The sequence below is a fragment of the Cheilinus undulatus genome, linkage group 14 (assembly GCF_018320785.1).
Source record: "Cheilinus undulatus linkage group 14, ASM1832078v1, whole genome shotgun sequence".
NCBI lineage: Eukaryota > Metazoa > Chordata > Actinopteri > Labriformes > Labridae > Cheilinus > Cheilinus undulatus.
In genome coordinates this window covers 42,639,286-42,662,747 of record NC_054878.1, presented here as the reverse complement: position 1 = coordinate 42,662,747, position 23,462 = coordinate 42,639,286, and the positions used below count along the sequence as shown (strand labels likewise).

Sequence of the window (23,462 nt, the reverse complement as noted above, 5' to 3'; positions counted from 1 at the left end):
TTTTTACTTTTTAAAAAAATAACGGTTATCATCAAAGAAGTCTGTTCAAAACATCTGAATTCTACGGTGGCCCTGAGAGCTCACAGCACTGCAACTTAAGAAAACACATGCAAAAAGACAAAACACAAGCAAATTAAGAAAACATCTTCATCATTTTGACAACACATGCGCAGCATTTAGAAAACGCGCTGCAAAGACCACAACACATTAGAAAAACGCGCTGCAAATAGACTGCAACACAACACATTAGAAAAACGTGCTGCAAATAGACCGCAACACAACACACTAGAAAATTGCATGTGTTTTCTTCAGTTGCAGTGCTGTGAGCTCTCAGGGCCACCGTAGAATTCTGCTCTAACGGCTGATGACTTGAAAAATATTCTGTCTGTTAAGTTCAGTTCTAGACTCAAACTTTATTCCAAAGACCACATGTAAGGTAAATTATCAGCCGAGTCTCTTTCTCACACCACAGCAGGGCCAAGAAGAGAGACGAGTTCTGGGTGTGTGTAACATTTATCTTGACAGAGGTGGAGCTGCGTCAGCACTATGTTCTCTATCAGCTTTCCTTTTGATGTAGAGGAGAGAGAGAGTGACACTCTCACAGAGCTGCGAAAATAGGATAAACATAACTATATGTGGCAAAATACTATGTGTATGTTACTGTAAGCGCATGTGGCCTTCTGTGTAATGCACCTTTCTGTTTATCAAACGTACAGACAGCTTACCAAGCAGTCTGGATTCCTGTAACCTTTATTTCTGTGCAAAGACTGCTTTATCAATGCCTTGTGTATTAATCATTAGCAATATTTTACAATTATTAATATTCCAGTCATTCACGGCTTGTTTTGGGAGTCTTGACATGACTAAAAAGTTCCAAAAACCTTTCAGAAAATTCTCCCCAGTAAAAATGTACATATTTTCGTGGTTTCGTTCAACTCCATTGTGCAGCAACCAGAAAATCCGAAAATCCGTACACATACGTATCATGACTAACCTTGTAACGCAGATGGATACACCCATTTCCGTGTTCCTCACTGGCGAATCCATCTTGCAATGCCCCCATCTGAACTGTTTGGGCCCGGTTAGAAATACAGGACCAATCAGTGACCGGGGTGGTACTTGCAGGTGCGGCAGAGTCGTGACGTAAGCAAGCAGCAACAAGAGACAATTGAAATGTGCAGTTATGGCGGAAGAGCTTCGTGTGGATGCTGCTAAAGCGTAAGTTTTATCAGAACTTGATGACATTTCTTTGTTGAAAGAAGAACAGAGAACAGCAATGAGTTGTTTTCTTTGTAAAAACAACAAAAGTCGAGTACTTACATGTCTATAGTCGACATGTTTCACGTTATTCCTCAGTAGCTGCGCACGTGTAGCTCGATAGCGGCTACGTCACGTGTTTTGTTGTTCTGATTGGCCTGTCTGATTTCCTATTGAAGCTTTCCCAGATAGATGTGTGAAACAAATCCATCTGGCATGTCAGGTTATTAAACGGATGACCTCTGTGTGTAGGCCTGCTATTGTTTTGACCCCCTGTTGGACTAGCCTTTGAAAACAGAAGATGTAAGAGTGAGGGTCTGAAGACTCAAATTCATACATTGTCAGAAGTTATTCACCAGATCTTTTCCTTAATCAATAACTCACCTGGAGACGGTTGAGAGGAGCATTTCAAAGGCCCTGGACACCTCGCTACGACAGGCCGTGGGTGAGTCAGTGTATGGTCATTTTGCCCTTGTCCACACTGAGACGATAACCGTATATTTCCGTATTGTTTTGAAAAAGTTTCCCATAAATACAATATCGTTTCAGAAAATGTCCACATAAGCACGGAACCACTGGAAACAACTGAAAACGCTGTAATATATATGCCAAGTCTGTAAGTGATGTGTCATGTTGCCATGGAAATGCACCAAAACAGAGAAGATTACAGGAAACTGTTGCTCTTCCGGTTGTTCCTCTTGTTGGATTTAAGAACATCTGGTGTATGCCGTTCACGGTGGTGGTAAAGGAGCATCAGATTTGGCTGTCAAAGCCATAATAATCTCAGTAGCAACCCTGTAATCCACCATTGTTGTTTTGGTTCGACTGCACATGCGGTGTCAGCGGGCTAAGCTATGTGTGACGTAATTGTTTCAAGAAAGATTCGGTTTGCTGTCTACACGAAGATGAAACAGTAAGCGTTTACAGATTCTTTCACTCTGGGACCCGTTTTCAAAAAAAGCGTTTAAAGCCTCCCAAAACTCTGTTTCCATGTGGATGAAACACCCATATGACAAAATACTTTTGCGTATACTCCTGAATTCAGCTCTGTGTGGATGGGGCCTAAAATGCTTATTTTTGGCCCCAGCCACGGGGGGAAGAATGTCATTAATGCATCCATGGAGGCCCAGGTGAGCCGGTAGTCCCTCATGAGCTCTCCACCTTCAAAGTACACTTTAAGTGCGGCACTGGCACATGTTTCTATAGGTCTGTTTCTCTGTCTGGCTTGCCAGCCTGGAAGAGATTGCATTCTCAAATTTAGGACCAGCTGTGTTTCTTTAAAGAACTTTATACTGATTCATGCTTTTCTATCTGGTATGAATCAGTAGGTCTACTATTGAATTATGCAACTAGAGTTGGAAGTGAATTCTTCAAAGAACATTTTTATGCATGGTGGTAGGCTACTGAAATGTTAAATGCAGCACCTTTGACATCATTGATTTGTGTTTTTTAAGGACGGTTGGATTCATTATTCTATTGCTTTTTCAAACTTAACTCTTGGAGTGGCTGATCTCAATGAAATATGCCACTTTTTTTATAAGACATCCATGAGGTTTCATGGCTCATCCTCAGAGTGGTATCAGCTGGTCTATAGGCTGAGCAGTTAAAAGTGAACTGCTGGGGGTAACTGAGACACCAGCTGAGCTTGAGTCATTCTAATTTCACAAGTGATAATTTCATAGTCTAACAACAGCTCTTTATCCACAGCTGATCCCTTATTGGGTGATTTTATGGAGTCCAGAGAGGTTTCTAGGTTAGATGACTGAAATGATAGGTCTAAAAGTTGATACTTGGGAACACAGCATTACAAACAATGAGAAGTTACTATAGAGTTGGTGTTTTACTCAAGACCACACTATCCAAGACCAAGACTTGCCTGAGACCAGAGTGAACTGAGACCAAGACAAGGCAAAGACTTTTTGGGGTCGAGACCGAGACAAGACCAAGACCATAAAAAAAAAAACATGACAAGGTTGAACAGTCTTTAATTTTAGTTTTCTTTTTAATAAATATGTAAAAATCGCCAATCTTAACAAATTTGTTCAACTATCTAAAAAATAAATCCTTGTATGTATTTAAAAGCCACTGACAAGTCAGGAGTGATTTTAAAATCTGAAAATGAGATGTTTACCTAGGTGTGTCAGGTGAATGAGGCCTATAATAAGTGTTCAGAGGGATTTCTGACTAGAAATAAGATGGACTGATGTCTGAGTTTTTGCAGGTGTAGCTATTTGTTGTTTTAGAAAGAGCTTCTTCTTATTATCACATTAATGAAGTCGAACAATAGCAGATCAGTGCTGGTCTCGACCGGTCTTGATGGAAAATCCAGAGTCCGGCCAGTCGAGACAAGACCGAGTAAAAATGCTCGAGTCTGAGACAAGACCAAGACATTAAGAATGTGGTCTTGAGACCGGTCTCAAGACCAAGACCGTTCTCGAGTACTACAACACTACAATGCACAGAAATATATGACAGCAAAGCTGTCAGCATTTCTTCCTTTTGCACAGTTTGACCTATAATGTGAATGCTAAAAGCTCCAAATTAAGAAGCTTGGGTTGTCTGTTTAAAATAAGGACTCATTTATTTGGTTTGCCATTTAATCCTGTCGGTCATTTTCATGTCATAATAAATCAAAATGTTAGGATGAGTTTACACTGTCAGAGCAGTGGTTTACATTTTTATTGAAAACTGCATTGCATCACAGAAAATCCAAACAAACATGACAGAGGAATAAGAAACATTTAAAAAACATTTCTAAGGCCAATTACAACATAAAACATACCAAGGTGGGAAAACAGTAGTAACTCAAAAGTACAAGCTGCTGATATTCAATTATTTACAATTGTTGGATGTCATTTTAACAATTAATACACCAAAGTCATGCAGGTAGTATCAGAGAGTGGCTTTGCCAGATAATACAGCTGTGCCAACATCTTCAGTAGAAGACGTGGATCAAGAGTCCTGTCATGACCCAAGGATTTCCCATTTTCTAAGTTGTACCTCCTCTCTCTCATCTCTCTTTCAATCCCTGGCTGGTTGGAGCTACAACACGAGGAAACCACATGAATGGAGGAAGGAAAGATACCAAAATGTGAAATTAGAATCACCTTATCTTTCCCCCACTCCTCAGACAGTGACGGGTCGTTGTCTCCACTCACCACCTCAGCCCCCATCCCATCATTCAGACCAGAGCCATAAAAAGCCCCCATATCTGAAAAAAGTCTATGATGTATGGACATAAACTAACATATTTTATTCACTTTGCTTTGATGTAATAAGGAGCTTGTTGTAGTTATTCTCTTAAGCTCTTGACCTATGAATCTTATTATCCTGGTTGTGTTTTTTTCCTCTGGAAAAAAAAAACAAAGAAAATTTAAACTACCACCACAAAAAGTCCAAAGCAAAACTTTTTTAAAGACATTTGAATGGTTGTAAATTTTTGTATATTTGGGTTGTGCTTTCTCATTAATTCAGGAGATGGTGGTGAGTCATGAGGCTAGACCAGTTGAGAATCATTGATCCATAAAAGAAATCATACTTTTGCTCTGCCATTGACTATTTAACGTACTGCACAACCAAACATGAAATAAAAAGAAGTACAAAAATAAAACAATGTTGAGTTCCTACTTCACCTTCCTATGCTGTGACACTCATTCGCACACTAAACCTCCTTCTGAATAAAATCTCATCTCAGCAATCCTCCCTGAAAATGAGACCACAAAGCTCTGTAGGAGATAAGCTAAGCTCTCGGCTTCTTTGGTTTCTTGACGGATGCGTAGAGGTTCCTGGAATCAACAGAGGAAGCTTTCAGAGTGGAGTAGGTCACCTCACCGCCTTCATCTGCATCTTTTTCAAAGCAAACCTGCCAGGAAAAGCACAAAATAGATTACAGATCACACACTATAACGCTATAAAAGATAGCAATAGAAACAGTAATCAACATCAACAAGCTGCAGACAGATTACCTTTCCTCCCTTCTTTTTCTTCTTGGTGTACTTGATGGAGGCGTACATGACACCTTCCTCAGGATCCACCTGCACAAAAAAGACAAAAAATGTCTTCTCAGTGACGTTTTGTCAGAACCATGGACCAGAACACAGAATTGCAGGACTCAAAAATGCAGACTCTCAGACAGGTTGACGTGAGGCAAAAATCAGATTCTTTAATACAGTCCAAAGTCAAAAACCAGAAGTTCCAAAACTCACAGGCAAAGGTACAAAATAAGCAGCAGGCAGGAGCGGAGTCAAAACGGGCTGGCGTGGTCGAGATCGAGATGAAAACAAAGACGTGAGTAAACTAGAGAGCTGGTACGTGACAAGAAAGGTCAACGGACTAACAAAGGAGGTGGGTGAGCAGGTGAGTATTATACTATGACTAATTAGTGATGCAGGACCGGTGTGAGGAGCAGCGTGCAGGACGGAGAACAGGAGAGGGAGGGGACGAGGTGAGTGACACAAGAGGTAAGGAGAGTCGGAGAGGAAAAGGCGGGGGCGCGGTGCATGAAGCGTGATTGATCTAAAAATAGAAAAGAGAAATTAGAACCAGCAAAAATGAAACAGACATGAAAGTGCGAAAAGGTGAAAAATAAACTTAACAGGCGAGGATCGTGACAGTGCCCCCTCAAGGGCCGGCTCGGCGGCCCAGGAACATCAGGATGCGAAGCGTGGAAATCATGGATGAGTGAGGGGTCCATAACGAAGCGGGAGGGAATCCAAGACCGTTCCTCTGGGCCATACCCCTCCCAATCCACGAGATATTGGAGACCCGGCCCGGCGGCGAGCAGCTTCCTTACAGTGTAAACGGGTCACCATCGATGAGTCGGGCGGGAGGAGGGCTTGGCCGGAGGGACCAGAGCGCTGTCCCTGGTGGGCTTCACTTGGCTGACGTGGAAAGCTGGGTGAATACGCATTGTCCTGGGGAGCTTTAATTTCACTGTTACAGGGTTTATGACCTTAGAGATGGGGAATGGACCAACAAACCTGGGTGCGAGCTTACGGCACTGGACACGCAGAGGCAGATGACGAGTTGAGAGCCACACCCTTTGTCCATCCTTGTATTCCGGAGCGGGAGCCCTCTTGCGGTCCGCTGCAACTTTGTATGCGGAAGATCTTCTTACGAGGTTCTGCCGTGCTCGCTCCCAGGTTCTCCTGCATCTTCGGACCAGAGTTAATGCAGACGGGACTGTGGATTCAGAGTCTATGGAGGGGAACAGAGGTGGTTGATAACCATGCACTACATGGAATGGGGAAAAACCAGTGGAAGATGTAGGTAGGGTGTTGTGAGCATATTCCAACCAAACTAACTTTTCAGACCATGAGGACGGCTCCTGGGAAGCAAGGCAGCGCAAACCTGTCTCCAGCTCCTGGTTCAGGCGCTCGGATTGGCCGTTAGTTTGGGGGTGGAACCCTGAAGACAGGCTCACACTGGCTCCCAGGAGACTGCAGAATTCCTTCCAGAAACGAGAGACGAATTGGGGTCCTCTGTCGGACACAATGTCTGTGGGAAAACCATGGAGTCTGAACACCTTATTTAACATGATCTCGGCCATTTCTTTGGCGAGGGCAGCTAGGCAGAGGAATGAAATGTACCATTTTCGAAGCGGTCAACCACAGTGAGTACTGTGGTGTTACCTGCAGAAGGGGCAGTCCTGTGGACGAAGTCCATGGAGAGGTGTGACCAGGGTCTCTTGGGGATGGGCAACGGTCTAAGTTCCCCCACTGTTCTCTGCTTGGGAGACTTACAGGTAGCACAGATGGTACAGGCGTTGACATACTCAGTGACCTCCCTCTTCATGTTAGGCCACCAGAATCTTTGAGTAATGACAAACAAGGTCTTGAAAATGCCAGGATGACATGAGGTCTTGAGTGTGTGAGCCCAATCTATAACTGCGCCCCTAAGCTCCGGTACAACAAACAATTTCCCCTCGGGGCACTCTGACGGGCTCGACCTGATCTAAAGCCTCCCTGACACGGTCAGCTATCTCCCAGGATAGTGTGGCAATGAAACAAGAGGGGGATAACACCGACTTGGGTACAGAATTAATATTAGCAGAGTTAAATAGGCGAGATAATGAGTCAGGCTTGACATTCTTGGAACCAGGTCTAAAAGTAATAGTGAATCTAAACCTGTCAAAAAATAGAGACCACCTGGCTTGCCGGGCATTTAACCTCTTGGCCGTCTTAAGATACTCTAGATTTTTATGATCAGTCCAAACTTGGAATGGTTGAGTGGCTCCCTCTAGCCAATGCCTCCACTCTTGCAGAGCCAGTTTAACTGCCAGTAGCTCCCTGTCTCCTACGTCATAATTACGTTCTGCTTGAGACAATTTCTTAGATAGGAAGGCACAAGGATGCAATTTACCATCAATTGAACTTATCTGGGATAATATGGCTCCAACTCCGACATCAGAGGCATCTACTTCAAGAATAAACTGCTGATCTGAGTCTGGAAGAGTGAGGACAGGGGCTGACGTGAAGCGCTCTTTTAAGACCCGGCGCAGACTGACACTCCGGGCTCCAAAGCGAATGGCCTGTGAGGAGAAGTGAGGGCATGCAGGGGTGAGGCAACGGCACTGTAATTACGGATAAATTTGCGGTAAAAATTAGCAAAACCTAGGAACCTCTGGACGTCCTTACGGGACTTGGGAGTCGGCCAATTGGTTACAGCTGTGATTTTGTCAGGATCCATCCTTACCTCTCCCTCAGCGAACACAAACCCCAGGAAGGACACGGTGGGTTTGTGAAACTCACACTTTTCAGCTTTGACAAACAGCTGATTTTGCAGCAGCCTCTGGAGGACCAGACGGACATGCTGCCTGTGAGATTCTTCATTGGGAGAAAAGATCAGGATGTCATCAAGGTAAACAAAGACAAAGATGTTAAGGTATTCTCTCAATACATCATTGACTAGGTTCTGGAACACTGCGGGGGCATTGGTTAAGCCAAAGGGCATGACAAGATATTCATAGTGACCAGTGGGGGTATTGAATGCAGTCTTCCACTCATCTCCTTCTCTGATTCTGATTAGGTGGTAAGCATTACGGAGGTCTAATTTGGTAAAAACCTTGGCGCCATCTAAGAGCTCAAACGCTGTGGAAATGAGTGGGAGAGGGTACCGGTTCTTTATCGTGATATTGTTCAAACCTCTATAATCAATACAGGGACGAAGGGTCTTGTCCTTCTTGTCCACAAAGAAAAAGCCCGCCCCCGCTGGAGAGGTGGAGGGCCTAATGATTCCTGCGGCGAGGGAGTCCCTGATGTAGTCTTCCATGGCGGTGCGTTCAGGTGCTGTAAGGGAATAGAGTCTTCCCCGAGGAGGGGAAGAGCCCGGCACCAGGTCAATGGCACAGTCATATTCACGGTGAGGAGGGAGAGAGGTTGCCCTGCTTTTACTGAAAACCTCAGCTAAATCATGGTAACAGGGGGGAACGTTAACGAGATCGGGGTCTTGGCTAACTGGTTCAATGACTGTCCTCTTGAAAAAACAGGCATCTTTACACTTCTCCCCCCATCCCCGGATCTGCCCTGTAACCCAGTCTAATTGGGGGTTGTGTAGCGCTAACCAGGGATGGCCTAGGATCACGTCATGTGACATGCCTCGAAAAACATGGAAACTGATTCTTTCCGTGTGTGAGTCCGGGAATTTTACTTGAACTGTCTGTGTGCGGTGCGTTATCTTGCCCAGCTGGGAACCATCAACGGCTTTCACCTCCAAGGGACGGGGAAGTTTAAACAGTTTCAACGCTAGGATCCTGATGAGACGAGAATGAATCAGGTTAGCTTCTGCCCCAGAATCAATTAGAGCGGGCACCGAGATACAGTCATGATTAGAAATTAATTGTACTTGGGGCTGGACATGATTAATAGTGTTCACAGTGATGATTTCACTCACCGGCAGTTGTTGTCTCTGGGGGTGTAAGGCGGCCTTAACATGGCACTTACTCACGGCATGACCTAATTGGCCGCAGTAAAAACATCTCCCATCCCTCTGTCGACGGAGCCTCTCCTCCATGGAAAGTGTGTGACCCAACTGCATGGGCTCCTCGGCGGTGGGACCCGGAGGCAGCAGGGCAGAGGAGGTGGGCGACTCGGGGTAGGGAGGTCAGCGGAGTCTCTCCTCCAACTCGCGGAGGAGACACTCGGTGGGAGAGGCGTCTCTCTCTCTCCCTTTCTGACAGGCGGCGATCAATCTTGATGGCGAGGCGATGAGTGGATCTAGCTCTGCAGGAAGGTCGATGGAGATCATGGCATTCTTGATGGGCTCGAGAGCCCCTGGAAAAAGGCATCAGTAAGGGCAGCAGGGTTCCAGTCGCTCTCTGCTGCCAGCGTCTGCGAAACTCGATGGCGAAGTCGCCGCGCGCGCCTCCCCTGCTTCAGCCTGAGGAGAGCGTGTGAAGCTTCTCGCCCTGGGGAGGTCTGTTGGAACACCTGCTGGAGCGCATGTGTGAAGGCGGCCAGGGACGAGCAGATTGCCGATCTGCGCGTCCATTCGGCAGTGGCCCAAGCTGCGGCGCGTCCGGAGAGATGGGACAGGATGTAAGCTACCTTGGCTCGGTCCGAGGGGAAGGCAGAGGCCTGAAGCTCGAAATGGAGTTCACACTGGGTCAGGAAGGGTCTAACATCACCGGAATCTCCTGAGAACTTCTCCGGCCGGGAGAGTTGCAGCGCTGAGGGAGCGACAGGTGGAGCCGGCGAGACCTCGACGACCGGAGCAGGTAGCGTGGCAGAAGTGGCGGCAGAATCAGTGGCAGGTGTGATGTTTCTGTGAAGCAGCTGAGTCAGGGAGTTCAGCTGCGCGCTCAGGTCGTGGATCAGCGCCTCCTGGCGCGCGGTCATCTCCTTCACGTAGGTGTGCACGGAGGAGATCTGTTCCTCCTGCTGCGCGATTCTCTGGCCCTGGACCTTCAGAGCGTGACGGACAGGATCAGAATCTGCTGAGTCCATTCTGTGTTCTGGTTAGTCCGTTCTGTCAGAACCATGGACCAGAACACAGAATTGCAGGACTCAAAAATGCAGACTCTCAGACAGGTTGACGTGAGGCAAAAATCAGATTCTTTAATACAGTCCAAAGTCAAAAACCAGAAGTTCCAAAACTCACAGGCAAAGGTACAAAATAAGCAGCAGACAGGAGCGGAGTCAAAACGGGCTGGCGTGGTCGAGATCGAGATGAAAACAAAGACGTGAGTAAACTAGAGAGCTGGTACGTGACAAGAAAGGTCAACGGACTAACAAAGGAGGTGGGTGAGCAGGTGAGTATTATACTATGACTAATTAGTGATGCAGGACCGGTGTGAGGAGCAGCGTGCAGGACGGAGAACAGGAGAGGGAGGGGACGAGGTGAGTGACACAAGAGGTAAGGAGAGTCGGAGAGGAAAAGGCGGGGGCGCGGTGCATGAAGCGTGATTGATCTAAAAATAGAAAAGAGAAATTAGAACCAGCAAAAAATGAAACAGACATGAAAGTGCGAAAAAGGTGAAAAATAAACTTAACAGACGAGGATCGTGACACGTTTGGCTTCAAACTGATTCATTCTCTCCATCATTTGAAATCTAGTTCCTCTTAACAAGAAGCTCTCAAGAAGTTGTGAAATAGCTTTTAGTGGTTGTTCGATGTCAATCTTCTATTTTTAAACCCACAGATAACCACTTCTCAGATGCCGCTGAGTTAATCATTTCCCTCATTTTCTCGTCCTCACACTCTGAAACACACGCAAGGTGTTTTTACAGTAACAGCCCCCTAACAAAATTTGGTTATTATTACACCCTGAGACACTTATAATGATTCCATGATGTCATGGTATCTGTTGGCCATGTCTGTTAGTTCATACTGTATTATGGTGCTGCAGGAAAGTGATCAAGAACAGCCTCATAGTTCCATCTCCCAGCACCAACTTCAGCTCAGTTATTTTAGCCTTGTGATTATGTGTGTACAGAGCTCTGTGCTGTCATTGGTCAACATCTTATTGAGCTATAGAGCTCAATATCGCTCCCCCAATTTTTTAAGCCACTCTGGTTCTGGAAGTAAAATTCCCCAATAAGCCCAGCAGGTAGGCGCTGTCATAGTTTAGCAGTGGTTTGGGTTGATGGTGGATAAAACAAGAGGGGTCTGACTGCAGACATTTCTAACAGGCGCTCTGTTAGACTGACCATCTAAGATGCCACATTTCTCAGAAAGGAAATGCCGTAAGTTTGCCAGTACAGCGCAGTTTCAACTTTTGATTTTTTTAACATCTAACTTTATTCATAAATAAAATCTGGCAGTTACATTCATTAAATAGCCAAAGTGTATGCACTACAATGACTGAGAAACGCGTCATTACTAACATAGAGTAAAAGTTAAGAAGTCTAACCAGGGACTAAAATATGTATGGACCTGTTTTAAAAGTAGTTACACAGGGGTGGCTCACTTTAGCTCTGTTAGCTTTAGCTAAAGCTAACATAGCTACGCTACATACTTAATCAACTTTACAACATAAGCCAATGCAGCTAAAGTAGTTTTAGCAAAGTGAGCTTTAGTTAACAGAGTTAAAGGAAACTAAGCATAGATAATGTACCAATGTAGCAAACATAGCTGCTTTGTGAGCTTAGCTTTAGCTACTTAGATATGTAGCTCTATTAGATATAAGTAAGTTAACCTTAGCAACATGAGCTTTAGAAAATGTAGCAAATGCGAACTTAGCTATTTAGATAATGTACCTATGAAGCTAACATAGCTGCTTAGTGAGCTTAGTTTTAGCTATGTTAGCTTTGTAGCACTATTATTTGTAGCTAAGTAAGCTTTGGCAGTGTGAGCTTTATAATTTGTGAGTTAGCTTAAGCTTTGTGACTACAGCTAACTTAGCTATGAAGATAATGTACCGACATAGCTTACGTAGTTTCTTTGTGAGCTTAGCTTTAGCTATGCGGCTTCAATAACTATAGCTTAATTAGCCTGAGCAATGAGCTTTAGAAAACACAACTAAAGCTTACTAAGCTATGTACATAATGTACTTAGGTAGCTTACATAGCTGCTTTGTGCACTTAGCTTGAGCTATATTGGCTATGTAGCTCTATTATCTATAGCCATGTTGGCTTTAGGAACAAGAGCTTTAGCAAATATAGCTAACTTAGCTATGCAGATAATTTAGCTACATAGCTTTTGTAGCTGCTTTGTTTAGCTTTTGCTCTGTTAGGTCTGTAGCTCTGTGAGCTATGTAGCTAACGTAGCACTGTAACTCAGTTAGCTATGTGGAGGAGGTTACTACATAGCTCAGGCATCTTACAGAGCTACATAGCTACACTGGCTGCATTAGAATATTTTAATGAAGGATGACCTTTTTCTTGTTTACTTGGCCATTTAAAAAGTTTTGTAATAAGGTTTATGAATTTTAACTTTTGGTATCCTAACCCTCAATTTTATAGGATTTTCTTTTGAAAGTTTCAGCATTTCTATTCTGAGATATAAAGCGTCTAAGATGAAGAAGGTCAGGCAGGAGAAGAGCAAAAACATCTCCACCAAGTCAGGTTTTCTATGAAGTTCTTTTCTCCTCTTTCAATAAAGAAAAACTGTCCAGATCTGATAAAAAACTGTTGCTAAAGCTACATATAAGCTAATAGCTTTAAGAATAACCACATATCCTGGCTTACAGTACAACTAAACCCCAGTCTTGCTAACTATCCAAACTCAAAGCAAAACAAAACAAACAAAAGCTTTCAGGGCTGGTCTTTGCTCTGTTTCAAGAAATGTGGTCCAGTTCTGGTAAAACTGCCACTATGTTATAGTGACATCCAAGCTAATAGCTACACTGGTGGCAGCCATTGCTATCAGCTTCCAGCACAACTAAACCCCTCCAGTAGCTACTGGCTCATTCTCCTCAAATGATGCTGATTGGTTCTCAAGCCTGGCACACTTGTTTCAGATTGGAGCTTTGCTAGATGGATTTGCCTGATGACAGACATGGAATCTGGTCAGTCCATCTGCTTTGCAATCTTAGTGTAGTCTGACCTCAGCATAAAGAAGCACAATGTAATGAAACTGCTTTTGCACTCACAGCATCGCCATTCCTCTGTGGGTTGTTCTCTGAAAAAGACAAAAAAAGAAGAAGTTGTTTATTTCTTCAAGGAAATATCACTGTTTAACATTCTTGCTGTAGAGATTCTATGTGTTCTCACCTTTGGTTCTCTTCCTTCTGATGACTATCACAGCAGTTACCACAAGCACAATTACAACCAACACAGGCAAAATGATGTACAACCACTCCCAACCTGGAAAGAGAAAGTTTAAAGGATTTACACGGCAAAATTTTATTCTGTCTTAATATCGGGTCAAAAAAGGGAGGAGTTTGTATTTAGAAAATTAGTAAACATGCATTTGTTAGTCTCAATTTGGAGGCTAAATGGTTGTGTATTAAGAACATTCATCAGCCTTATTTCCAAAAGATTGCTTACTCCGGCCTTCACCTTTCATCCTCAAGTGGGTTTAAAAACAGATGCATCAAAAAAATAGAATTTCTTGATTTTTTTTCTTTTTATTCAATTCAAACTTAAATATTTTCCTGATTTATCACACACGAAGAGAAATATTTTAAACTTTCTTAAAAATCTTGGTATTTATGGCTTACAGCTCATACAAATGAAAAACTGTGAATCAAATATGAGAATATTGTAGAAAAGTCCAATTACTTGTCAGTTATTTCAGTCCTCTAATCAGTTTATTAACTCCCAACACCTGCAAAGGTTTCCTGAGCCTTTATTCTCTGGCTCTGGTTCAGTTCACACAACCACAATCATGGAGAAGACTGCTGACTTCATAGCTGTCCAGAAGACAATCACTGACACCCTCCACAAGGAGGGTAAGCCACAGAAGGCCACTGATGAAAGGACAGGCTGTTCTCAGAGTGCCTTATCAAAGGAATACGCCACATACAGCAGTGTTCAATTTAAACTCAACAACTACCACAGTAAAATACTGCACGAACAAAGCAACAACGTAGCAGATCCCCATTTCATACATGCCCTATAATATACAGAACTTTAATACTGGATATAACTTAACATGGTAGAGTTGTTGTTGGATCAGCCCAGAATCCTGCCCCAGCTAATTGGAATAGACTCTCAAAGAATCTTGTGATATGTCAGGCCACAGAGGCGACACCATTTGGTGTTCAAAGAAAGAAGGATGGATTTGAAGGGGGCTTCTAAATGGGATAATTGCCGTCAAATGTGCCCTCCATAAATGCAGCCCCTGAATTGGGACCTAAATATGATCTGCAGCAGCTTTAAAACTGCAGGGAGTGAGACAGTCTGCACATCTGTCTTTTCAAAAGTCTGTTTACATGCATCTCTTTGGTACAAAAACAGTTGTGTCTTCTTTACCTTTATGTTTTGACAACTCACCAACTGCAGTTGTATCTGATCCTGCTGCTATGGTCTTTTCAGTCGGTCCTGTTGGTGTCATTGTTGCTGCTGTTTTTGTTTTTGCTGCTTGTGTTGTTGTTTGTGATGTTGTTGCTGGTGTTGTTGTTTCCTCGGGGTTATTTTTTGTGTCCTCACCTGAGCAAATGAACACAACTAATCAAACTGTTCAGTCCACATGGTCAGAGTATTTTCTGGCTGATCCATTTCCTGATTGAAACCAGACTCAAAAATTGTGAGTAACTCTCGTTATTACGTTTTTTTCATATATGACCAAAAATGGAAAAACAAGCCGTTTTCCTGTTTTCTTCGTTTTGGGCGAATAAAAGGAAAAACAAGTTACATTTTTTAAAGAGGGTCTAATTTTTGTTTTTTCAATTCCATTATTTAGTTTTTTACTTTATGAAATACTTGAGGAAATGGAAATCATGTGACCATTGACGAAGGTGAGCATTTCAAAATAAAAGCCTTCATGTCAAATAAGTGCCATCCACTGTGTTTAACAGTGTTCTGAATAAAACACAAGATACTTGTGCCCTATAAAGAAGATCAGCGCCCAGTGAAGAAATCCCTAATCCATCACTATTTGCCTCCACAAGTCAACCGTATAGACTGATGGGTGGTAAGAAACCCACACTTGGGTTGTCAAGTGTCAATTATAGTACAAATATTACCCATAACTAAGAGTAAACAAAGAGGGGAAAATGAGGCAGATTAGGGAGAGACAGAGAGAGAGAGCAAGCGTAACAAGAGGGTGGGGAGGCAGAGCTGTACCCTGTCGTGGGCTAACACACACCCCGGCATGGCGTGGTGTTGCGCTCAACCACCCTCCCCCAACTCCTTTATTTTCATGAGTGAAGGGAGAGAAGAGAGGATTAAACTAAACTAACGTATACCAGTTTCATCAACCTTCATTTTTGCCCCAGCTGGCATTACTCCTCATCATCCAGATCCACTGACTGGCCTGAGCTGCTTCATCTGAGATCTCCTTAACTGTCTTTCACAAATTCTGTTCCTGCACTTTCAGCTCTCTAAGTATTGAAACAGCTGACCTTGCTACAAACCCTCTACATCCCACTTCTACTGGACGAGTCCTAACTTTCTATCCTCGCTGTTCAGCTTCTGCTCCTAAATCTGCATATCTCAGCTTCTTCCTTTCATAGGCTTCCTCCACAGAATCCTCCCACAGAACCGTCAGCTCTACAAAATAAACTACACGCTGACTGGCAGACCACAGCACTATGTCAGGCCGACGATTGGTGCAACCTATCTCCTGTGGAACAACAAGTTTCCCTCCTAAATCTACCTGCATCTCCCAGTCCTTCGCATCCTTTAACTGGCCTGACTGGTGCCTACCTAAAACCTGCCTCCTGTAACCTTCTCTCCTTCTCGTACAAACTGAACCGTCCCTGTTCCCTAATTATTTCCTGCATTCACCTGTCACCTTCTGTTTTCAATTCCTGCTGCTAGACTTTTCAAAACCCTGTCATGCCTCCATGTATATCTACCTTGTGACAGACTGATCTTACATCCTGTCAAAATGTGCCTCAAGGTTGCTGTCTCAGAGCACAAAGGGCATGATGGGTCACTGCCAGCCCAGCACTTCAGGTTCTGGGGTGATGGTAGGACGTCATAGGTAGACCCTAGCAGGAATTTGATCCGCCTATCTTCCATACTCCATAGGTCTCTCCAACTCAGCTTCCTCTTCTCTACACTCTCCCAGTTCATCCACTGTCCCTGTTTAGCCTGAACCACAGCCTGAGTACACCTTACTACTTCCTCCTGTCTACGTACCTGTTCCACTACCAGTCTCCTTCTATCTTTAGGACCTGCTTTGTTCCATGCCTACCTGAGCCAAGCCCCAGGCCTCCCTGACCTATCTGGACATTGCCTACAATCTCAGCATGCCTAAGAGCAGCCTCTGCCTCCTCTACTGCCTGTCTTGGGTTCCATTTCCTTCCTGGTTGGATTTGGAACTACATTGCTAACTATTCTATCTTTACTTCCTGTTAACAGCAACTCTGTTCTAACCTTTGAGCACTTGAACTCTTCTGTTAAGCTAGTGATGGGAGTTGGAGTATCCCTTTGCCATACGGTGCCACACTGCTAAGGCACCGAGGAACGCCCAACCACTTCCTTACATATGAGTTAATTACTCTTTCCAGCTTCTCTACCTTCGATACTGGGATCTCATAAACTGACATGGGCCACATCAGTCTAGGAAATAGCCCAAACTGCAAACACCATAACTTCAACCGTCCTGGGAGCCCTGATTTATCAATCCTCCCTAATCCCTCCACTACATCTTTTCTAAACTGCTCCACCTGTTCACTGTCATTAAGGTCTTCATTACACCATCTCCCTAAGCTTTTTACTGACTTCTCCCTGATGGACGGTAATTCTTCCTCATCTACAAAAAACTTCCTGTCAACAATCTTCCCTCTGGGTACTGAGATGCTCCTGGACTTACTAGGCTTGTTCTTCATGCTAGCCCACTTGAGATTCTTCTTTAGCCTCTCTCCAGTAGCCTTCTCATGCATGGCACTGTCGTGGTGACCAGCGTCATGTCATCCATGTAAGCCCTGATTGGTGGGAAGCATATCCCAATCGTGCAACCTGCCATGATACCCAACTCTAGTCTCTGCCATAAAGTCTCTAGTCATAAAGTTTGCAGTACTAATACACACCCTAACATCTCTGAAATACATCTTCTCTAAGTTTACCACTATCTCTGGTACTCTAGAGAAATCAAATGCCCTCCAGATAAGACTATGAGGTACTGACCCAAACACATTTGCTACATCTAAAAACACTACGTGTAACTCTCTATTCTCTGCTTTCACTGCCTGGATCTGATGCCAGATCATACTGGTGTGCTCTATGCACCCTGCAAAACCTGGGATCCCTGCTTTCTGCACTGTTGTGTCTATTAGTCCATTTACTTCTAAATAACTGGATAACCTCTTTGCCATTACACTGAAGAAAATCTTCCCCTCCACATTCAGGAGTGAGATGGTACGAAACTGGTTCAGATCAGAGGATTTCTTCTCCTTAGGAATCAGGATCCACACTGCTCTACACCAGGCTTTTGGGATAAACTGTTTCTTCCAGACTAACCTTAATAACCGCCACAGAAACCTAAGGATATCGGGCGTGTTTTTATAAACCCTGCAGGGGACTCCGTTTGGCCCTGGGGCCTAAGATACTTTTGCACACCTTACTACATCCTCCACTTCCTTCCACCTTGGTGGTTTAACATCCATACTAAACTCTATCTCCCCTAGTGGTGGCATGTCAGGGGGGAGTCCCAACTCCCTATTCTGTCCTGTAGCTGAATGCCTTCTTTTTAAATACTCCTCTACCTCCTGGTTTGATGCTCTAAGCTGCCCTCCCGTTTCCTGAATGAACAATCCTTTAGTAAACTTAAAAGGATCCTTATAAAATGCTGTCCTAGCCCACTCTTTCTGCTTCCTTTTCCTCCTTCGTTGTTCTGCCCTTCTAAGTGTTACCGGCCTATTTCTTAGCTCCTCCTGTAAAACATGATGTATGACAATAGTATTATATATCTATACTGTATATATATGAAATGAGAATAAAAGATAATAAAGGTAATAACAATGCAGTCCATTAAATCACCAGTACATTTACAAATTACATTATTTATCGTGCATTGTACATTTTGGCCTGTTATATTACTGTAGAATGCAATGGATGGCTCTTGTTTTGACATGGAGGCTTGAAATGCTCACCTTCCCAGTGGTCACATGACTTCCTTTTCCTCAAGTATTTCATTAAATAAAGAAAACAAACTGACGGAATGAAAAAACAATGTTATGTGTTCTTCCGTTTAAGCAACCAAAATAAAAAAAAAACAGAAAAACGGCTGGTTTTTCCATTTTATCGGTCTCTGGTCAAAAACAAAAACTTGGAATAACAAGAGTTTCTCCCAATTATTGAGTCTGGTTTCAATCAGGAAATTGATCCGCCAGAAAATACACTGACCCCACAAACATCATTTAAAACCATCTTTGGAGTTTGAATACTAAAAGACTGAATGTTTATAACACAGAATGTTTCAGGTTTCAGTCATCATACTTCCTTTTACTGCTCAGTGATTAGAATAATCATAATAACATAATAACAGTAATAATTCTGACCTGGTTTCTCAGCTGAGGGCTGAAGTCTGAGGGTAAAGAGCTCCACTTTGTTATCAGCAGTAACTTCACAATCCAGAGAGTTTGGTTTTGGCTCAGAAGTCTTGAAGATCACAGAGGTGAAGTAGCAGTGACTCTCTGATATCCTCACACCTTGATAATGTTCTCTCACATCTTTACCCTCATACAGCCACCTCAGAGAGTGTATACATTGGTTATATGGTGATGCAGAGCAGGTTACTGTCACCTCATCTCTGTCCACATTCTCAGTCACTGGTGAAGATGGGGATTAGTGAGAGGAGACAAGATTTAAACCAAACTTCAACACAGTAAAAATGAAACTGATCAGATATTTAGCTGATTGTTTAAAAGACAGTTTAAACATGTGAATGTAAATACTCACTGGAAATAACAGACAGATCAACAGGAGCATCTGGAGCTAGTAGTCTGCCTGATTTGAACTGTCGACAGTAATAAAGACCAGCATCCTCCACTCTGACCGTCTTTATAACCAGAGAACAGTCCTCTCTAACACTCAGGCTGTCTCCAGAGTTTTCAGTAATCTGTCCAAGTCTGACCAGCTCTACTGTTGTTGCCGATCTGTGTCTATTGAAGATCCATGCAGCACTGTCACAGTTCTGTTGATCTTTTATCACATTTAGACAAGACAATGAGACGTCATCTCCATCTCTGGCATTGTAGTAGAGGGTAGACGGTGTGGTTGCTGCTGCTGGGATAAGAGAGAAGCTTGAAATATTAAGAAAAACAGAAATATGACTTCATGTCAGAATGAAGATAAAGATTAGCTTTGTGTGGAAATAAAGTTTTCTGCAGAAGAAGAAGAAGGCTGGATCAGACTAACATGATTTTTGTCTTTCTGATGGCACCATGTCACACTAGGCAACAAAAATCTTGTCCAGTCTCGCTGACAGACTGTTAACACTGGTGTGATCCTGACCAAAGACAATTTTCTGTCCCAACAGACAGAAATGCTTTCAGAGTCTGAATCTGTCTTTGCTACTGTGAGTTCATAGATCATTAGGGAGGAGGGTCATGAGTCAATCATTGCTACAATTAAAGTTCTGTGTGATAGTAGTGGGTTTGTGCTCAGAAGAGAAGAAAAAAAGATTATGGATTCGTCACTTTGTTACAAGAGGAGGACGATATAGACCGGCTATCCTTCAAACTGAACCTGTGGGATGAACGTGGTAACACGTCAAGAAAATCTCTTTTCTTTGTTCACTGTGCGGCTGCCTGTCTTGGCCAGGACACTCCTGTAAATAGATTCTTAATCTAACTGAGGATCCTGGTTAAATAAGCATAAATAAAATAAATCAATAAGTTAATTTCTGTTTTTCTAGCTTCAATCTCCGATCAAACATGGTCACCTGAGCCACCTTTAAACCAACATGCTAACAGCCAAAAAGCTGAACTCAGGATTTAAAAAGGCAATAAAAAAAGATCATCTGTGGCATCACTGTTGTGGATGATTTGGTCTCTCATTAGTTTGCTAAAACACTTTTTAAATCTCAAGTTGCAGATCAACAAACACTCACCTGTTGTCTGATGACTGAAGGGGAAATACTGAACTCTTCCAGTGTCCCGTTCTATGACTTCACACTCCAATAAGATATCTCTGGATGCATGAGCTTTTGGGATTTGGGTGGTGGCACGGCATCCAGAGTCAGACTGTGATGTTTGTACATGTTGATTATTCTCATCCTGGTCTGAACCCTCGTTAAACCACTTCACTGTGTGTCTACAACCTCCATATGTCCTCACATCACAGGTGACTGACAGATAACTGTGGTCTGTATGTTCAGTAACTGTGAAGATGAGGATGTAGAGAGAGAGACAAGAGTTTGGCTGACTTCATCACTGTTGTTGAAATAAACAGTTTAAAATATCAGTTGAAGCTGAAAACATGACTATATTAACACTTACTGTTGATGACGGACAGATGACTCAGAGTATCTCCTTCTTGTCCCCATTTGTCCTTTCTACAGACATAACGCCCAGCATCCTCTTGTGTGACCTTCTTCATCACCAGAGAACAATCCTCTCTAACACTCAGTCTGTCTGATTTAGCTCCAGCTTTTTTATTAACCTGTATATGTTTACTGAGCTGCTCTGCTCCTCTTTTTGTTGAATTACTAAAGAGCCATTTAGTACCGCCACATATCTGCTGATGGTCGATCACCTTCTCACAAGGCAAAGTCACGTCTTCTCCTTGTTTGATAGTGAAGAAATGGTGATTTACACTCACTGTAACAAAATGAGAAACTTCAATCAGAAACTGTCTTTTGTGTTTACAGATAGTCAGATATAGTTTTTAAAGTTCCAGCAGGTTAACATCCAGTGGTGCAGTGGTTCTACTCTTCATTTCTCCCACATTTCCTTTAGCATCACATAAAAAAGCATAAACAGCCTGTGTTAGTCTGCTCTAGCAGATTTACTAAACTTCAAATCAGCTTTTAGTATCTGAACATTCACACCAACCTCTGCTGCTTGACTGCAGGTTGTAATGATCATTATGAAATGATGACGAGGGAAGCATGTTGATGGAAAGTAGTGTCATCTGCTCTGATTGTGTTTCTAGATCTCCCAGAGAACCACAAAGTAAGACCCGCCCACTCTGCCTCTGATTGGCTAACCCTGATATTCTCAGCCAACCAAACAACAGAGGCAGTAACAGTCACTAAATAGAGGCACACACATTTAAAAGTCTGTGTGTGGAGATATGTTATTGATTAAATTAGTGTCCAATGATGAAATATTAATGTTAACATTAATTCAATATTTTGTGGATAAGATCAAACACTGTATGTTTAAATTTATACTTCATCATATCATTTAAGTCATATATTTTTAATTCCACAGAGGTGTAAACTGATAAAAATTCTGTTAAATACAAGAACAAATCACTTTGGTGAAGGTCAGAATCTTCTGAAAACCGTGTTAGAGGGTTTAAAGAATAAATTTCTTATAAAAATGATCAATAAGTGAGGCCCAATGATGTTAATGGATGAATCAATGCAGAATTCATGTTAAATTCCTGTTGCTCACCATGATTTATGATGATTTTTATGTTATTAGTTCACATTTATATAGATGCAGAAAAATGTTTTTACAGTTACATTATAAAAAGAAATAAATATGTTGGATGCTATTGTTGCTTTAGTTAAATGTTGCCTGGTTCAGTAAATGCATCCCTTTGATAGTATTATGAGCATTTTTATAATGTTAACATTGTGCAGAGATCCAGAATTTTAATGTTGATGAAAATGTTTTATTCTTGTTTTACCGAATCAGTTTTAACCTCCTCTATTATCACTTGATACTGCTCCTCTAACATTAAAGATAGAAACAGACTGCAGGGTATTGTCAGAGTTTCAGAGGTGAGCGTTACTACTGCTACTGATCCAGCACACATGGGTTTACAGTACATGACTAAATCACGTCTGCTGAGGGCCCCTACTGGGACTTTAAGGGGCCCAGACACTTCTGTGGGTGTTAGGACTCCTAGTGTAAGTACCCCTCTTTATGATATGTGCAAAAAAAAAAAATTAAACTACACAAGTAAAGATTTCTTTAGTGATTTGTCTGTTAAATTTCTCTGTGAAAGTTTTCTCACCTGTAAAGTGAAGCAGCGCTGTCAGAATGACAGAAATGTGAATCCATCTGAACTCATCCATGGTGATTCTCCGTCTCTCTTCTTCAGCTCTCACACTCCCAACAGTCTGATCTTCTACTGTGGAGCTGTTTCAGAGAGATGCTGCTACTGCTCACTGTGGTTTATATGAGGTCACTTCCTCAAAGTGGCGTTGACTCTGTCCTTTCCTCAACGAATTTCTAGTAAAAGTCGAAAAGACAAAAACAATGTCAACATTTCAGTTTCAACAGTTTAAATGACGTTTTCTGTCCACAGAGACAGACATGAATCTGAAATAGTAAATCAGTAACATTAGATGGTATTAAAGCCACTCTAATGATGCCATGATGTATGTGTGACAGTGTTATATTTGACCTCCAGGGTAGAGAGGAGGAAGTTGTGGGTGCTAAGAATAAAAGTCCAGATAAATGTCTGCAATCATGCACTTTTATCTTTAGAGTTCATTTGAATGAAACAGGATTGGTAGTGATGTTTGGCTGAAGAGTCAAGCCACAAAAACTCCCCCAAATGTTCATGACAGAAAAGAATGAGAAGGAGACCATATTTTAAGATCTGCTGCTTCCTCTTTTTATCAGTGAAGTCATTTTTTGCTGACTTTTAGAGGAAGTACATTGCTGAGAATGTGGGTACAACAGCACCACATTTTAACCATTGACCTGTAGTCAGATAAACATCAGAAACATTAAAGGTTCTCAGGACAAGATTCAACTTTTTATAAGGACATGAGACAGACAGACACCAACCTCTGAGCACGGACTCTATTAAAAGTGTAGGTGTTCTTAGATTTGGTCATTATAGTTTCAGATGTTTGAGGATTGTTTAAGGGGTCTTGGCATGACTAAAAAGCCCCAAAAACCTTCCAGAAAATTCTCCCCCAGTGGAAATGTACATATTTAAGTTAGTACAACTCCATTGTGCAGAGACCTGATCAGAAAATCAGCACACATATGTATCATGACTTGATGAATAAAAAAGTCTCTTGAAACCA

At 42.6% G+C, this 23,462-nt stretch overlaps 1 protein-coding gene across 1 annotated transcript; it reads right to left on the bottom strand.

The window, feature by feature from the left end:
- Window positions 1–3,951: 3,951 nt before the first annotated feature.
- On the bottom strand, window positions 3,952–22,514 carry LOC121521167. Its single transcript, XM_041804922.1, has 10 exons — window positions 22,436–22,514; window positions 20,746–21,066; window positions 20,358–20,627; window positions 19,205–19,531; window positions 18,805–19,074; window positions 14,630–14,785; window positions 13,406–13,498; window positions 13,285–13,313; window positions 5,223–5,291; window positions 3,952–5,119 (listed from the first exon to the last, which is right to left on the bottom strand). The coding sequence occupies exons 1-10, from the start codon at window positions 22,494–22,496 to the stop codon at window positions 4,997–4,999; spliced, it is 1,719 nt and encodes a 572-aa protein (XP_041660856.1). The 5' UTR covers window positions 22,497–22,514; the 3' UTR covers window positions 3,952–4,996.
- Window positions 22,515–23,462: the final 948 nt, after the last annotated feature.

Coding starts and splice junctions, on each gene's coding strand:
- LOC121521167 (XM_041804922.1), bottom strand. CDS start 22,496: ATGGATGAGTTCAGATGGATTCACATTTCTGTCATTCTGACAGCGCTG. Junction 21,067..22,435: donor AGCGCTGCTTCACTTTACAG/GTGAGAAAACTT, acceptor ATTTTGTTACAG/TGAGTGTAAATCACCATTTC. Junction 5,292..13,284: donor CACAGAGGAATGGCGATGCT/GTGAGTGCAAAA, acceptor TTTTTTGTGCAG/GTGGATCCTGAGGAAGGTGT.